General features: G+C 38.4%; 1 protein-coding gene across 1 annotated transcript in view; it reads left to right on the forward strand.

Annotated features, from left to right (window-relative positions):
* The first annotated feature begins 1,527 nt into the window (after positions 1-1,527).
* PPFIA1 (protein tyrosine phosphatase, receptor type, f polypeptide (PTPRF), interacting protein (liprin), alpha 1) overlaps positions 1,528-11,881 on the forward strand; it is a 51,180-nt gene continuing 40,826 nt past the window's right edge. The window contains exon 1 of the mRNA XM_010084940.1: positions 1,528-1,791. Coding sequence (XP_010083242.1) covers positions 1,528-1,791 — 264 coding nt within the window. The remainder of the gene's footprint in view (positions 1,792-11,881) is intronic.

Here is an 11,881-nt window from a genome sequence, read left to right on the forward strand (position 1 = left end):
TTTTACTGGATCTGCTCTTTACTCGCCAGGTTTATTTGTTTTCATGTGCACGGGGTATTTCAATTAAATAGACTTTGGACTAGAATCCCAGCTGTTGCAGGACCTATGGGCCAGTAATAGAGGGATGGGAAGCTGAGAGAGTTTGTTTTCACATTCTTCTGTGCTGGGGACTTGGCTGGTTAGCTGAAGCTGCTGCTGTTTTTTACTGGATCTGCTCTTTACTCGCCAGGTTTATTTGTTTTCATGTGCACGGGGTATTTCAATTAAATAGACTTTGGACTAGAGCTGAATGGATGCTTTGCAATCCGAAAGGTTTTTGGAGGTAACAAAAAACTACTAAAAACAGAAGAACTGGTACTGCAGGAAACCTGGGGCCTGTTTTCCAAGCCTTTTTATTTTATTGAGCAAGGTAAATAACGTCGTGGTGTTCAAAAATACAGGGCTTATGGTAATCATGCATGAGAATGTTACAAAGCACCTCAGGCTGTTCCAGGTCTTTCAAGGAATTGAGAGGTCCAACTGAAAGGCTTAGAATAAGTTTAATTGTTCTTTAAAATGCTCAGATATGAGTGTGAAATTTAAGGCTGAGAACACACTTTGTGGTACCTGAGAGGCTGAGAGAACTATTTTTTTCTCATTTACCTTAGCTTCTTCTAGGTTTGTGATGTTGAGAGGCTGTCTGAAGAACTTCAGAAGTCTTAGTGGTTCAGTGAGAGTGTGCAGTAATTATGTTAGTGGTTTTTTCCTTGCTTCTTATAAAACTTGATGCCTTAGCCTCTGGTAACAATCTGTTAGGGTCTCTTAATAAAAGTCCTTCCAGTTTACCAGTAATACAGTATTTACATTTGTACTGTTAATTATATTCATACTCTACCTTGAATTATTTTTGCTTACTTTTACTTCTGTTATCCACAGTGACAGCTGCTAGCACTTCATAATTAATTTTTTGCTTTTTATTTTTCTTTACATATATATCTCCTGAATTGGACCATTTTGATTTACGACTAATTTACGTGCATCACTTTTACCATAGACTTTCTACAGCCGGTGTAAGCTCCAAGTACTGTTCTAGATACTATCTTTGTATGTTTCAAGTCTTGGAAGAAGCAGATAATGATTCTCAAAATATGCAGTGTAATCAGTTGCTGCTTTAAGTGCATAATTTTTGGTGGCATGCTGCATGCCTTATCTTTGTTTTTTTAAAGATCTCAGCAGCAGTTTACACTTAACAAAAATATAAATCCTTTAAAATGAGATCACAGTTTGAAACGTAGCTGTAAAAATCTGGTTTTGCAAGAAGTCACAAGATTCTCATTATAATGTGATGATTAAATTGATTGTGAACCTTTTCTCCCACAGTTGTAATGAAATAGTGGCAAACACTGGGGTGTTGGCAACCTTTGCTGATGCTATCATTGGGCAAGCTAAGTTGGTGTTATGGGTAGTATCCAAAGTTCCTTTGCTTATCCTGTTTAGATTTGTTTGACTTAATTTTATGGTCTTTGTTTTGTCTTACTTTGTTTCAAGATGATGTGTGAGGTGATGCCAACCATCAGTGAGGCAGAGATTCCCTCTGGGGGAAATGGAGGCCATGGTTCAGGTTCCCCGTTACAGTCAGATGCTGATTCCCATTTTGAGCAGTTAATGGTATCCATGTTGGAAGAAAGGGATCGCCTTCTGGAAACACTAAGAGAAACTCAGGAGACGCTAGCGTTGACCCAGGGCAAGCTACATGAAGTTGGTCATGAGAGAGATTCCTTGCAGAGACAGCTCAATACTGCACTTCCACAGGTATGGACGTTTTGAAAGGAAGGTATCTTTTGATAATTTTTTTATCTTTATGGTGTTTTGTTGGCTTTTTATATATTTCATGAAGCATCAGGTTATGTTAGGGAAAGGTGAATTTAGCTTACTGCTTTCCTGAAGTATCTGTTGGTGTTTGCTCAATTTGAGAAAGATATAAAAGCGGGAAATGTCAGCCCTTTCCCTCCAGTATGCTTTCCCAGTTTCTGGTATTTCTTTTGGCCTAGCCTGAATGTGAAGTTGTATCTACATCCTTTTGTTTGATAGAACTTGATGGACATTCTTCTGTCACTAGTATTTTCTTTTAGTGTTGTTTTTACCTGCCTGATTCATTCACGTGCTTAAGAGTTACATACAGGCCATTCTGATACTGTTATGGACTTTGATTTAAAAACTTGAAAAGTTTAAGACTGCTACCTTGTGAACACATGCGGAGTTGTCATGGCAGTGTAGAAGTCCAAGGGTGTTACTTAACTCATTTAGTTCCTTTTGGAGAGTTTGATTTGTTGTTGGTGTGTTTGTTTTTTTTTTTTTTTTTGTCTTGCTGGGAGTTACTAATTGTTGGCTTCTGGAGCTACTGCTACAGGGCAGGAGTGGGTAGTTAGGAAAGGCAATGGGTGTCTGCAGAACTTCTTGGGTTTTATCCATTTTAGTTAAAAAGAATACAACTGGACTTTGAGCACTTTGAAGAGCACTTGGTCGTAGGCAAAGCAACTTTCAGGTGTCGATTAGCTATTGCTAACCTTGCACTTCCCTGCATGGTTGGTTTTTGTCCCAAGGATGTAATGATGATGTTATACTTGCATATATTATTCCAAGATTACCTATTATTTCTATAAATGTTTATATATCCTTAAATATTATAGTTACTGTTTATACCCTTTAAAGCGGTAGTTTTAAACCCTTCTGTTTCTGCTGCTCTCATTATAATGTAATCACTGGGTGATTCTTGGCATGGGGATCGGTACTGGCAGTTACTCAGGGATAGAAACTAAAAAGTAATAAAGGTTAATCTAGTTGTGTTACAATGGTATGATGGAAATCAGAAAGGAGAAGTTTCTGACCTTTGCTGCTCCCTGTGTTAAATCAGGTGCTGCAGGCAAAAATCATTCTTTTTTTTTTTTTTGTTGTTGTAATAATTGTGGCTTCTCTTTAGCTGCTATTTCAGGTCTGCTGCATTAATGGATGCCATTAACCAATGGTATGGTCTGTAAACTGTTGTACTTGAATTTGTGGCTGAGTAGAATCACCCAAACTCTAAGCTGTATTGTTCCTGTTTTCCCTTTTCAGTCCTCAGTTTTCCTTCCTAAATCTAGCAAGCTACTTACATGTAAACATTTCTTTCTAAACATTTCAAAAAGATTAATACAGTTAAAAAAACCAATTTCCATTTTCAAGAATGGCATAATTGTGTGGTTTCTGTGTGAAATCTGTAGGAAAGCAAGTTCAGTTGAGAGAAATTCTACTGCAATTTTATATAAATATACAGCAGTGTATGGATTTTTTTATAGATTGCTGTTGGAAAAATACTGTTGTCATGGTGTGAAACTCACTTTTCTCCTCAATGGTGTTTAAGTTGAAATGATTGTGGAAGGCGACAACTGATGGTGCTTTCAAAAGCCAAAAATATTTTATTATTCTTGCTTCAATCAGAAATAACTCCTGTATGTGACAAGTTGTTTGTTGTTGTTATAGTAAAGGGTCAGTTACTTCCTAGGTGTAAATTTTTCATGAGGTGAAACAATGTTTGGGGTTTTTTTTTTTTTTTTTTCCAATTCTCTTAAGTGTTCACTGGGAAAACTTTGTGGTGACTAATATTTGAAACTGTTCAAACTTTTTTGTTAATTATTTCAAGCTGAGCATTCTTTTGAACTGCTGTCTCAAATGACCCATTGTTTAGCTGTGGATTTCAAGGAGGGGTACAAGCAGGATAACTTTAAATTTACTGACAACTCTGTTGTATTTTTTTCAGGAAAGAAGGGATTTCATAGTGTACATTTTTTTTAAAGTTTTTCTTATCATAGTAGTTGTTTTCAATTTAGTAGAAAGAGATGGGAAATCAATTTAACTAGTTATCCAAGTACTACTATAATCACATGAATTACTAAATCACTATGTAACCAGTGTAGTATTTCTCTCTCGGATTTGGCATGTAGCTTGTAGCACATCTTGATTTTGGAGTACTTTATCTTAAGGAGTATTAGATTGAATTGTTTGTATGTGCCCTTTTCCTCTTTTATAGGTTTAGCTGAATTGGCCAGTTAGACCATTCTGATGACTGATGCAAACTCCTTGTGTAAAAGAAGGAATGGCAGATTGATTGCTCCTATATCAAAACTACTCTGTATTTGCCTTGAAGACACTCAATTTCTAGTGGCATTACTTACATTCACCGAGTTTCTGGGTATAAGGATAAGGCTCATAGTGGTGCGCATATACTTACAAAACAGCAAATTAGTACTTGTGTATTTGCACGTCTTATTATAAAAGTAAATGCGATTTATTCTGCATTCTGTGCGTTCTCTGAAGTGTCGGAGAAGTAAGCTTTTCTAGTATACTTGTAGTGTGATGGTCAGTAGTAATTTGAAAGGCATCAGTTCTAGCTCACTTAAACCCGAAACGGGTAAGAAGGCTTTAGTTGTGGATGTCTTGTTCACAGAGAGAAGAGCATTCTAATCTTATATAGATGTGCTTTGTCTGTTGCATTTACACGGAGTAAAACTGACAGGTTTTTCTTGTATGGACAGCTGGAAATGAAATACATCAACATTGTCTTGATAAAATAACTGGATTCTTGGCAATGCTTTTTGTTTTCTGGGAGTTACCTTCTGTTACAGATTACTCTAGCCAAACTGTACTCTGACCTTGGAAGATGAACTTGATGAAATCAAGTTGCTGTGCAAGAACTGAAAATTAAATCTATTCTTCCTAGAATTTTTCACAGAAAATTGAAAATTAACTTTGTGCTTTGAGAACTTAGAGAGCTGTTATTTTTTTTTAATGTAAACACATTTGATTATGATTTAATTATGGTCAGATGAATGACTCCTCTCTGTAATTTTCCATGCACTTTGTGTCTTCAAGAGTGTTTTCTACAAAATTCAAGGTTAGTGTGCTTAAAATGTGTAAGTTAATCTGGGAAACATACAGGATGCTACTGCATTTAAAAGTCTTATTTTGAATTTAAGGTAGATGAGGTCCAAGTGACTTAAGTGTTCTTGGTGTTAAGGTGTTGCAGGCCAGGGTTCAATTTGCTGGTAGAACTCATGTACAAGTTCCTGTAAATTACAACAACATGCTTGTTTTGGGTGGAGAAGCCTAGAGTTTAATTTACAGAGACTCTGGTACCTAGCACAGATAAAAGCAAAGTTGAGAATTCACCAAAACTTTTATCAGGATGACAATTTTAATATATGTGCTAAGAATTTTATGAGCTGGCTGATGTACAAACATTATACTTCTGTAATACAGCAGCACTCTTATTGAGATCCATCTTCATCTTGCGCTTCTAATCTTTTGGTCTTAAATTTATTTTATTTTATTTTATTTTCATTTCTCTTCAAGGTAAGTAAAATAAAAGAAGTTTTTTCTGTTTCTGATGGTCCTGTTCAGAATTTCTGTATTCAGCAACAGGAATATATAGAAGTGGATGAGAACTTTCTGTCAGAGGCTGTGTGTGTCTGTGTGTAAATAAGAGTGCTTTCCTGTAATGTGGAGTTCAATATGGAAAAAAAAGCTGCCTATAATTTTGGTTTGGCTTCAGCTTTACTAGGTTGCCCATCATATCTTAATTTAAAGTGAGTCCCCAGCAGGCCGTCTTCAGCTGATATTTACTGTCTGTAGTAAATATTTCATCACTGCTGCACACTTCAGTTAAAAATAGTGTGTGTCTGTTGGTGCTTGTATTCAGTTGAATTCAGATATGTGTCTATAGGATGATCTTCTGTGGACAATCTCAGAAATACTGTTTGATGTCTTGCATCTAAGAAATAGCTGAACAGTTGGTCTGAAGGCTGCCGTGATATTGGTTTATAATGATGAACCTGAGGATTTCATTGCTTTTTTAATAATGGTGTTGTTTGGATTTCCTCCAGACAAGTTTTAAGTAATACAGGATGTCATGGCTTTTAAAATGAGGTTTTGAATTGTACATAATATGAAGAACACAGTTGCAGAAAGTACATTAAGTGAAGAGCTTGCCAAGCTTTGCAGCAGCTGAAACTTCCGTAGCATTTTAAGTGCAGCTCCACTCAGAGTATTCATAACTGTTCAGCCTTGAAGTGACGTAGCTTAGACCTCTTACTCTAGGAGGAGGTGGTGCTGACTTTTAAATAAAAGCCATCAGTCTCAGCAGTGAGCCCGTGTGTCCAGAAATGATGGAGACCCAAAAGGATTTTGCAAATGTATGTCAGAGCAGACGTACCCTCCACTTCTTTTATCCCATTCTGGCAGCAAAGATGAGCGTGACTCTTTCTGTTGCTTTTTCAGACAGCTCTGTTTGTACTCTTGTCTATGTTGCGTGTCAGTTGCTAAATTTTACTTGGTTCTTACTGTTAGTAGACTACTGGATAGATTTGTCTTTATGTACACTAGTTTAATTCAGGTGGAGATAGGAGTTAATGTTCAGAATTCTTCACTGGCTATATCAGTAAACCTCAACTTCCCTAACATTTCTTTCTTTGGAAGTCATAGAAATGGACAACTTCTGTCCCAAACCTTCAGAATATGAAAGTATGTTCTATGATCGGGCAAAAAGAGGAGTAGCCACAATTCAACAGTATAGTAGAGTATACTGAGGACCAAGTCTCTGGCATTTGCTGTGACTTCTTTGTTTCTCATTTAAATATGTTTGGGTGAATTTGTTTATTGAAACATCCCACCCCTACCTAGCAGATGTCTGCTTGCCTCTTGTTAGCACTTTGCTGTTCATGCCGTGCTTTTAATTTAGATTATATTGATTATGAGTAGACCTTTTAGCTAGATTAAATTTTAAATTAAAGTTTTCTTGTATTTCAGGGTGAACTTTAGGGTTGTTATGATGTCCCATCAATCCCTTTAAGAAAAAGAATTTATGAAGTCTAAAGCTATTGTTTTTATTTTCCTTAGTTTATTTGTAGGAAGAATGTTTTGGTGACTACCCAAAAAGGCTTTTGTTTGTTTCCAGTAGTGATTTGTGGATGTAGCCCTGAAAGATGAGCTGGTGATTATTTTTTCCTGCTCTTCTGTTACTATGTACAAATGTCTCATCATGGGCTTATTAATGTTTGGTGTGTTGTAGTCTAACTTGCAATGTTACAAACAGACTGTGTATGGGCTTGGCTGGAAAGAGCTATAATCAAACCAAACTGTTTTAAAAATATAGGATGTATTTAGAACCAGGTGAACTTCACATATATACTCATCCAGGCTAACTTGCTGTAGCTGCTTGTACATCAGGTAGTGTTTATTTTAGTATTCTGAGAATTCTTCATCTGCAAGTCCTTCTCTGTTCTTTTTAAGAGTGTAACTAAAAATCACCCACTGGCCTGTGACTTTGGTTTCTCCTTTCTGGTATTTATTTAGGAGAGGTAGATCTTGGTTTTACTCATGGAAGAATTTGATCTTTGAATTAAGAGTACACATTTGGTTGTGTTTTGATATGTCGGTACCTTATAGTTAACAATGTTATCAGAGAGCTTGAATCTTTGGAGAGAAAATCTTAGCTGTCCATCAGTAATTTTGGTTTTTGCACTTCCTAGGTGAGCACTGTATCCCAGTACTCAATTAATGTACTTCACCCTTACCCTTAATTCTGCTTTTTAAGTTTTCCTGCTTTAAAGGAATATGATAGAGGTCTTCCTGTAAGCTGCTTTTAGCAATTTAGCAGCTTAAGTCTGTAAGGTTGTCTGGTATCTGTTGACATATATTAGAAAATTCTTATAATAATCCCCTGCGCATATGGATCTCAAGCTACAAATACTGCGAAGGGATAAATTGCGTTCTGCATCAGGTAATCTGGCTGTTCATAACTTTCCAAGTGTGGTTTTTTTGTAAGCCTGCCTGTGGATCCTCCAAATTTAAATGGGGAAATGGGTGGCAATTCTTGCCAGGAAAAATGTTTTCACATTCTCCAGGCTGAAAGAAAAATTATTATTTTGCTGTTGAGTGGAGTCAGTTTTTTTAATTCAACTTGACTTTTTCACAGCAGTGCATGGAAATACTGTTTCTGCATTTTATAACTCCAGATAGTTATGTAGAGAGCTGAATGCATATCTGTAGGTTGCTTGAGGAGATTACTCTCCTAGTTTGTGTGTTCAAAATTGGAGAGTACTGTGATTACAATGCTTGATAAAGTCAATGCTCAGTTTCATAGAATCACAGAATGGTTTGGGTTGGAAGGGACCTTAAAGCCCATCCAGTTCCACCTCCTGCCATGGGCAGGGACACCTCCCACCAGCCCAGGTTGCCCAAAGCCTCATCCAGCCTGGCCTTGAACCCCTCCAGGGATGGGGCATCCACAGGTCTTCTGGGCAGCCTGGGCCTCTGCCTCACCACCTGCACAGGAGAACATTTCTTCTTAATATCTCATCTAAATCTCCCCTCTTTCAGCTTGAAACTGTTACCCCTTGTCTTATCCCTACACCCCCTGATCCAGAGCCCCCCCATCTCTCCTGTAGCCCCCTTTCAGCACTGGAAGCTGCTCTAAGGTCTCCCCGGAGCCTTCTCTTCTCCAGGCTGAACAACCCCAGCTCTCTCAGCCTGTCCTTGCATGGGAACTGCTCCAGTCTCTGACTACCTTCATGGCCCCCTCTGGCCCCGCTCCAGCAGTTCCATGTCCCTCCTGTGCTGAGGACCCCAGAGCTGGATGCAGCACTGCAGGGGGGTCTCACCAGAGCAGAGCAGAGGGGGACAATCCCCTCCCTGGCCCTGCTGCTCACGCTGCTGGTGGTGCCCCCAGGACACAGGTGGTTTCTGGGCTGTAAGAGCACATTGCTGGTTCAGCTTCTCATCAGCCAACACCCCCAGGTCCTTCTCAGGGCTGCTCTCAGTCCATTCTCCGCCCAGCTTGTATTTGAGCGCCAGAACCTTGCTTCTGATTCCAAATCAGCTTGATTCTGATGTGTTGTTTCCCTTTAGGTTCTCTGTAAATTGATGGATGTAGTTGGTTAACTTGTTTTCTTGCCTATGACCTTTATCTGTTTCAGACTTTACCTTGGGTTTTTTATAAGCTCTACTGAAAATCGTCTCCCCTTTTCTTCTGATGGGCATGACAAGGCTCTATGGCCTGTTCCTACTGTGGCTGGAGCAGGAACATTTTGAAGAAGAGAAGATTAGTTGCTTAATCTTCTCTTTCACTATTCCACGGTAACTAGCCTTGAACTTTGCACGTGTGGTTATGTTCATGTCTACTCAGGATATGTTTTTTGAGGATGGTAGTGAAAATCTTACCAGGAATATAATGTTGGTTGCATTTGAAATATCCTGTGTCTTCTAATGGGTACAAATGAATAAGCACAGTCAACATATCTTTTCCTGTAGTTCATCTGTTTTATGGTTATATTATCAGAAATGTAAATGTTTAGAACTAGTATTTTGTTTCACAACTTCTGTGAAGCGCTCCAAGATTCGTTAAAGAAAGATCCTTACACTACCAGTATCAGGCATAATCAGCGATCTTCAGGACATTGTCTCCTCAACATTGACAATTTCCTGTAGTGAGAAATGGTGTTTATTTTGAATTACTTTAAAAGGAATTTTGGCTGCCTGAATCCTTGGTGCAAAAGCTAAAACTTTCTTTCATGTGGAGGGGGCTCACTCAATAAACAGGATCATAAATTCCTGTTATTTTAGTGGTACTGGATCCATGGTTGTCTCAGTAAATAGTGACGAGTTTTATTAAGCTGTTTTAGTACTATTTCTGAATTTTCAAGCATGATCCTGAAACAAGCCACTGAAAAGGGAGAGAGATCTGAAAGTGGGATTGCTTGTTTGTTTTATTGTGTGCTTCACTCAGAATGCTTGATGTGAAAGTTTTCTCACTGTGTAAATCAAAATTGTTTCAAAGTAAATTGGGAGAAAAGGGAATTCGACTGTATATGTCTGAAAGGAATTCTGTCTTGATCAGTGGCAGGGTTTCAGTTGTGGATCTGGGGGTTTGATCTTGTGGATTCTCAAATGTCTTATGTGAGCCTGTCACAAAAATTAGCAATATATACTTTTGCCAATAGAATGTCATAATCAAAACTCTCCTTTTTTTTGCACTCCTATCCGTGAATGGGAAATCTGCCAGCTGAGATGGTGTTCTGTAATGTGGTGGGGTTCATGGGTCTCCGTTTACTTGCTGAATGGATAAGACTGGACCTAAATTCTGTTACTAGCTGTGTACTTTGCTGTAGTTCGTGCTTGAGTAAGACTTGTGGATTTACTGTTCCCCATGGGAAACGGAACTCTCTAATTTTACCTTCTTTAGGGTTCTGCTGTGTATTGTATTTAACGTCCTGACTGACATCTCACACTTAAATCTCTAGGATTTAAGACATGGGCTACCTTTTGTGTTTTGATTTGGAAATCCAGAAGTAAAAGTAACTTTTGACTCAATTCAAAGGTCCTTTAAAGATTTAAATGGGATTCTGTTGTTCAAAGAGTTATCTGTAGCCCTGGAAGTTCTTCAGGTAGTCTAATGATGGGTGTAAAGGATGACTCTGCACCTGAGAGACTGAGGTTGGAACAGCGGAGCAGGTATGGAGAGCGGTCCTGGATGGATGGGTGAATCTGGCTGGGGTTTTTACATGTTGATACGTGTCTTGGGTGAACTTCTAACTTCAGAGTACTTCTTAAGCTCTATTAATAAGCTCTATTTGCCATATTATAGTTGGGTGAATGACTAAAAGCTTGGTTTAGGTAATTTCAAGGATGCCTCGGGATACCACTGTGAATCTTTTTTTTTAATCCTGAGTAATATATTTTTCATGCAGTGTTATCACCTTTTTGTAGTTCGTGGGGAAAAGGCTTGGAAGGTCACGTCATTCTTTTAGCTTGTGTTGAAGAACATGAGGCAGGTGCATCTAGTGATTTATTTATTTTAGAACATGCAGCTTTGAGTTTTCAGAATGTCTTTTGAGGGTGTGGTTCAACATCATTATCTTCCAAAAGCTCAGCCTTTGTTTTAAGAGATCTGGAATTACTTCACTTCATGTAAAGTGGAAATAAAAAAGTTTTTTAGGATTTTTAGCCCTCGTTGCTTGTCCATGCAGGAAAGAAGCTGTTCTTTTCCCCTCCTGTAATCTTATTTATGCTGATACTTACATCGGTGTAACTCTGATCCCCTGTTGGCACTGCACTCTTCAGAGACTGCGTAACACTCTTCTGTGTTTTGTGCAATGGTAAGAAAAGATTAAGTCCTGGGAGGTGATAGAGGAGAAAGAGGCCAAGCATGCCTTTTCGCTCAACCGAGTAGGAGGCTGCAGGGTTTCCCAGTTGCATCATCTTTCCCTTGTTTCTAGCCCAGTGTGGAATGGGAGCTGCTTCCTCTCCTCAGACAAGGTTCCTCACCAATCCATCCTTCGCTTCAGCCTTTGTTACTGGTTACAGCATATCAACAGACTGTCCTCATGTTGTCTTTGTTTTTTTCCTTCCCTGCCTTTCGGTGTTACTCATATCCCTGGTTTGCTCTGTGGTGTGACAGGGTTTTTGGGTTCAGGTAGTTAAGAAGTTTGGAACTGTTAATGATGGGTATCTTTTGTGGCAGACAAAACATTACTTTGAACATTAAAAACAGTTTAAAAAAACCCCCATAAGACAACTCTTTAACACTTCATCTATGTTGCTGAGTTAAGTTTTTCGGTGTTTAAATACCGGACTTGTCTGTTGTAAGACCTGAGACTGTACTCTTTTTGCATGGGCTTGAGAGTTGCCTTTACTTGTAAAAGTTGAGCAACTTTTCCATGGAATGGTCCATTTGCATTTATTCCAAATATTGCAGGTTTGGATATATTTAGCTTCACTTAGCTCAGTAAATTCCCTTAGCATGTAAACTGGGGTGATAGAGTACAAAGAAATATAAAAATAAAATGTAAAGAGCCTGTAAGTTGAATTTCCT

Source organism: Pterocles gutturalis, unplaced genomic scaffold (genome assembly GCF_000699245.1).
Source record: "Pterocles gutturalis isolate BGI_N339 unplaced genomic scaffold, ASM69924v1 scaffold19030, whole genome shotgun sequence".
Taxonomy (NCBI): Eukaryota; Metazoa; Chordata; class Aves; order Pterocliformes; family Pteroclidae; genus Pterocles; species Pterocles gutturalis.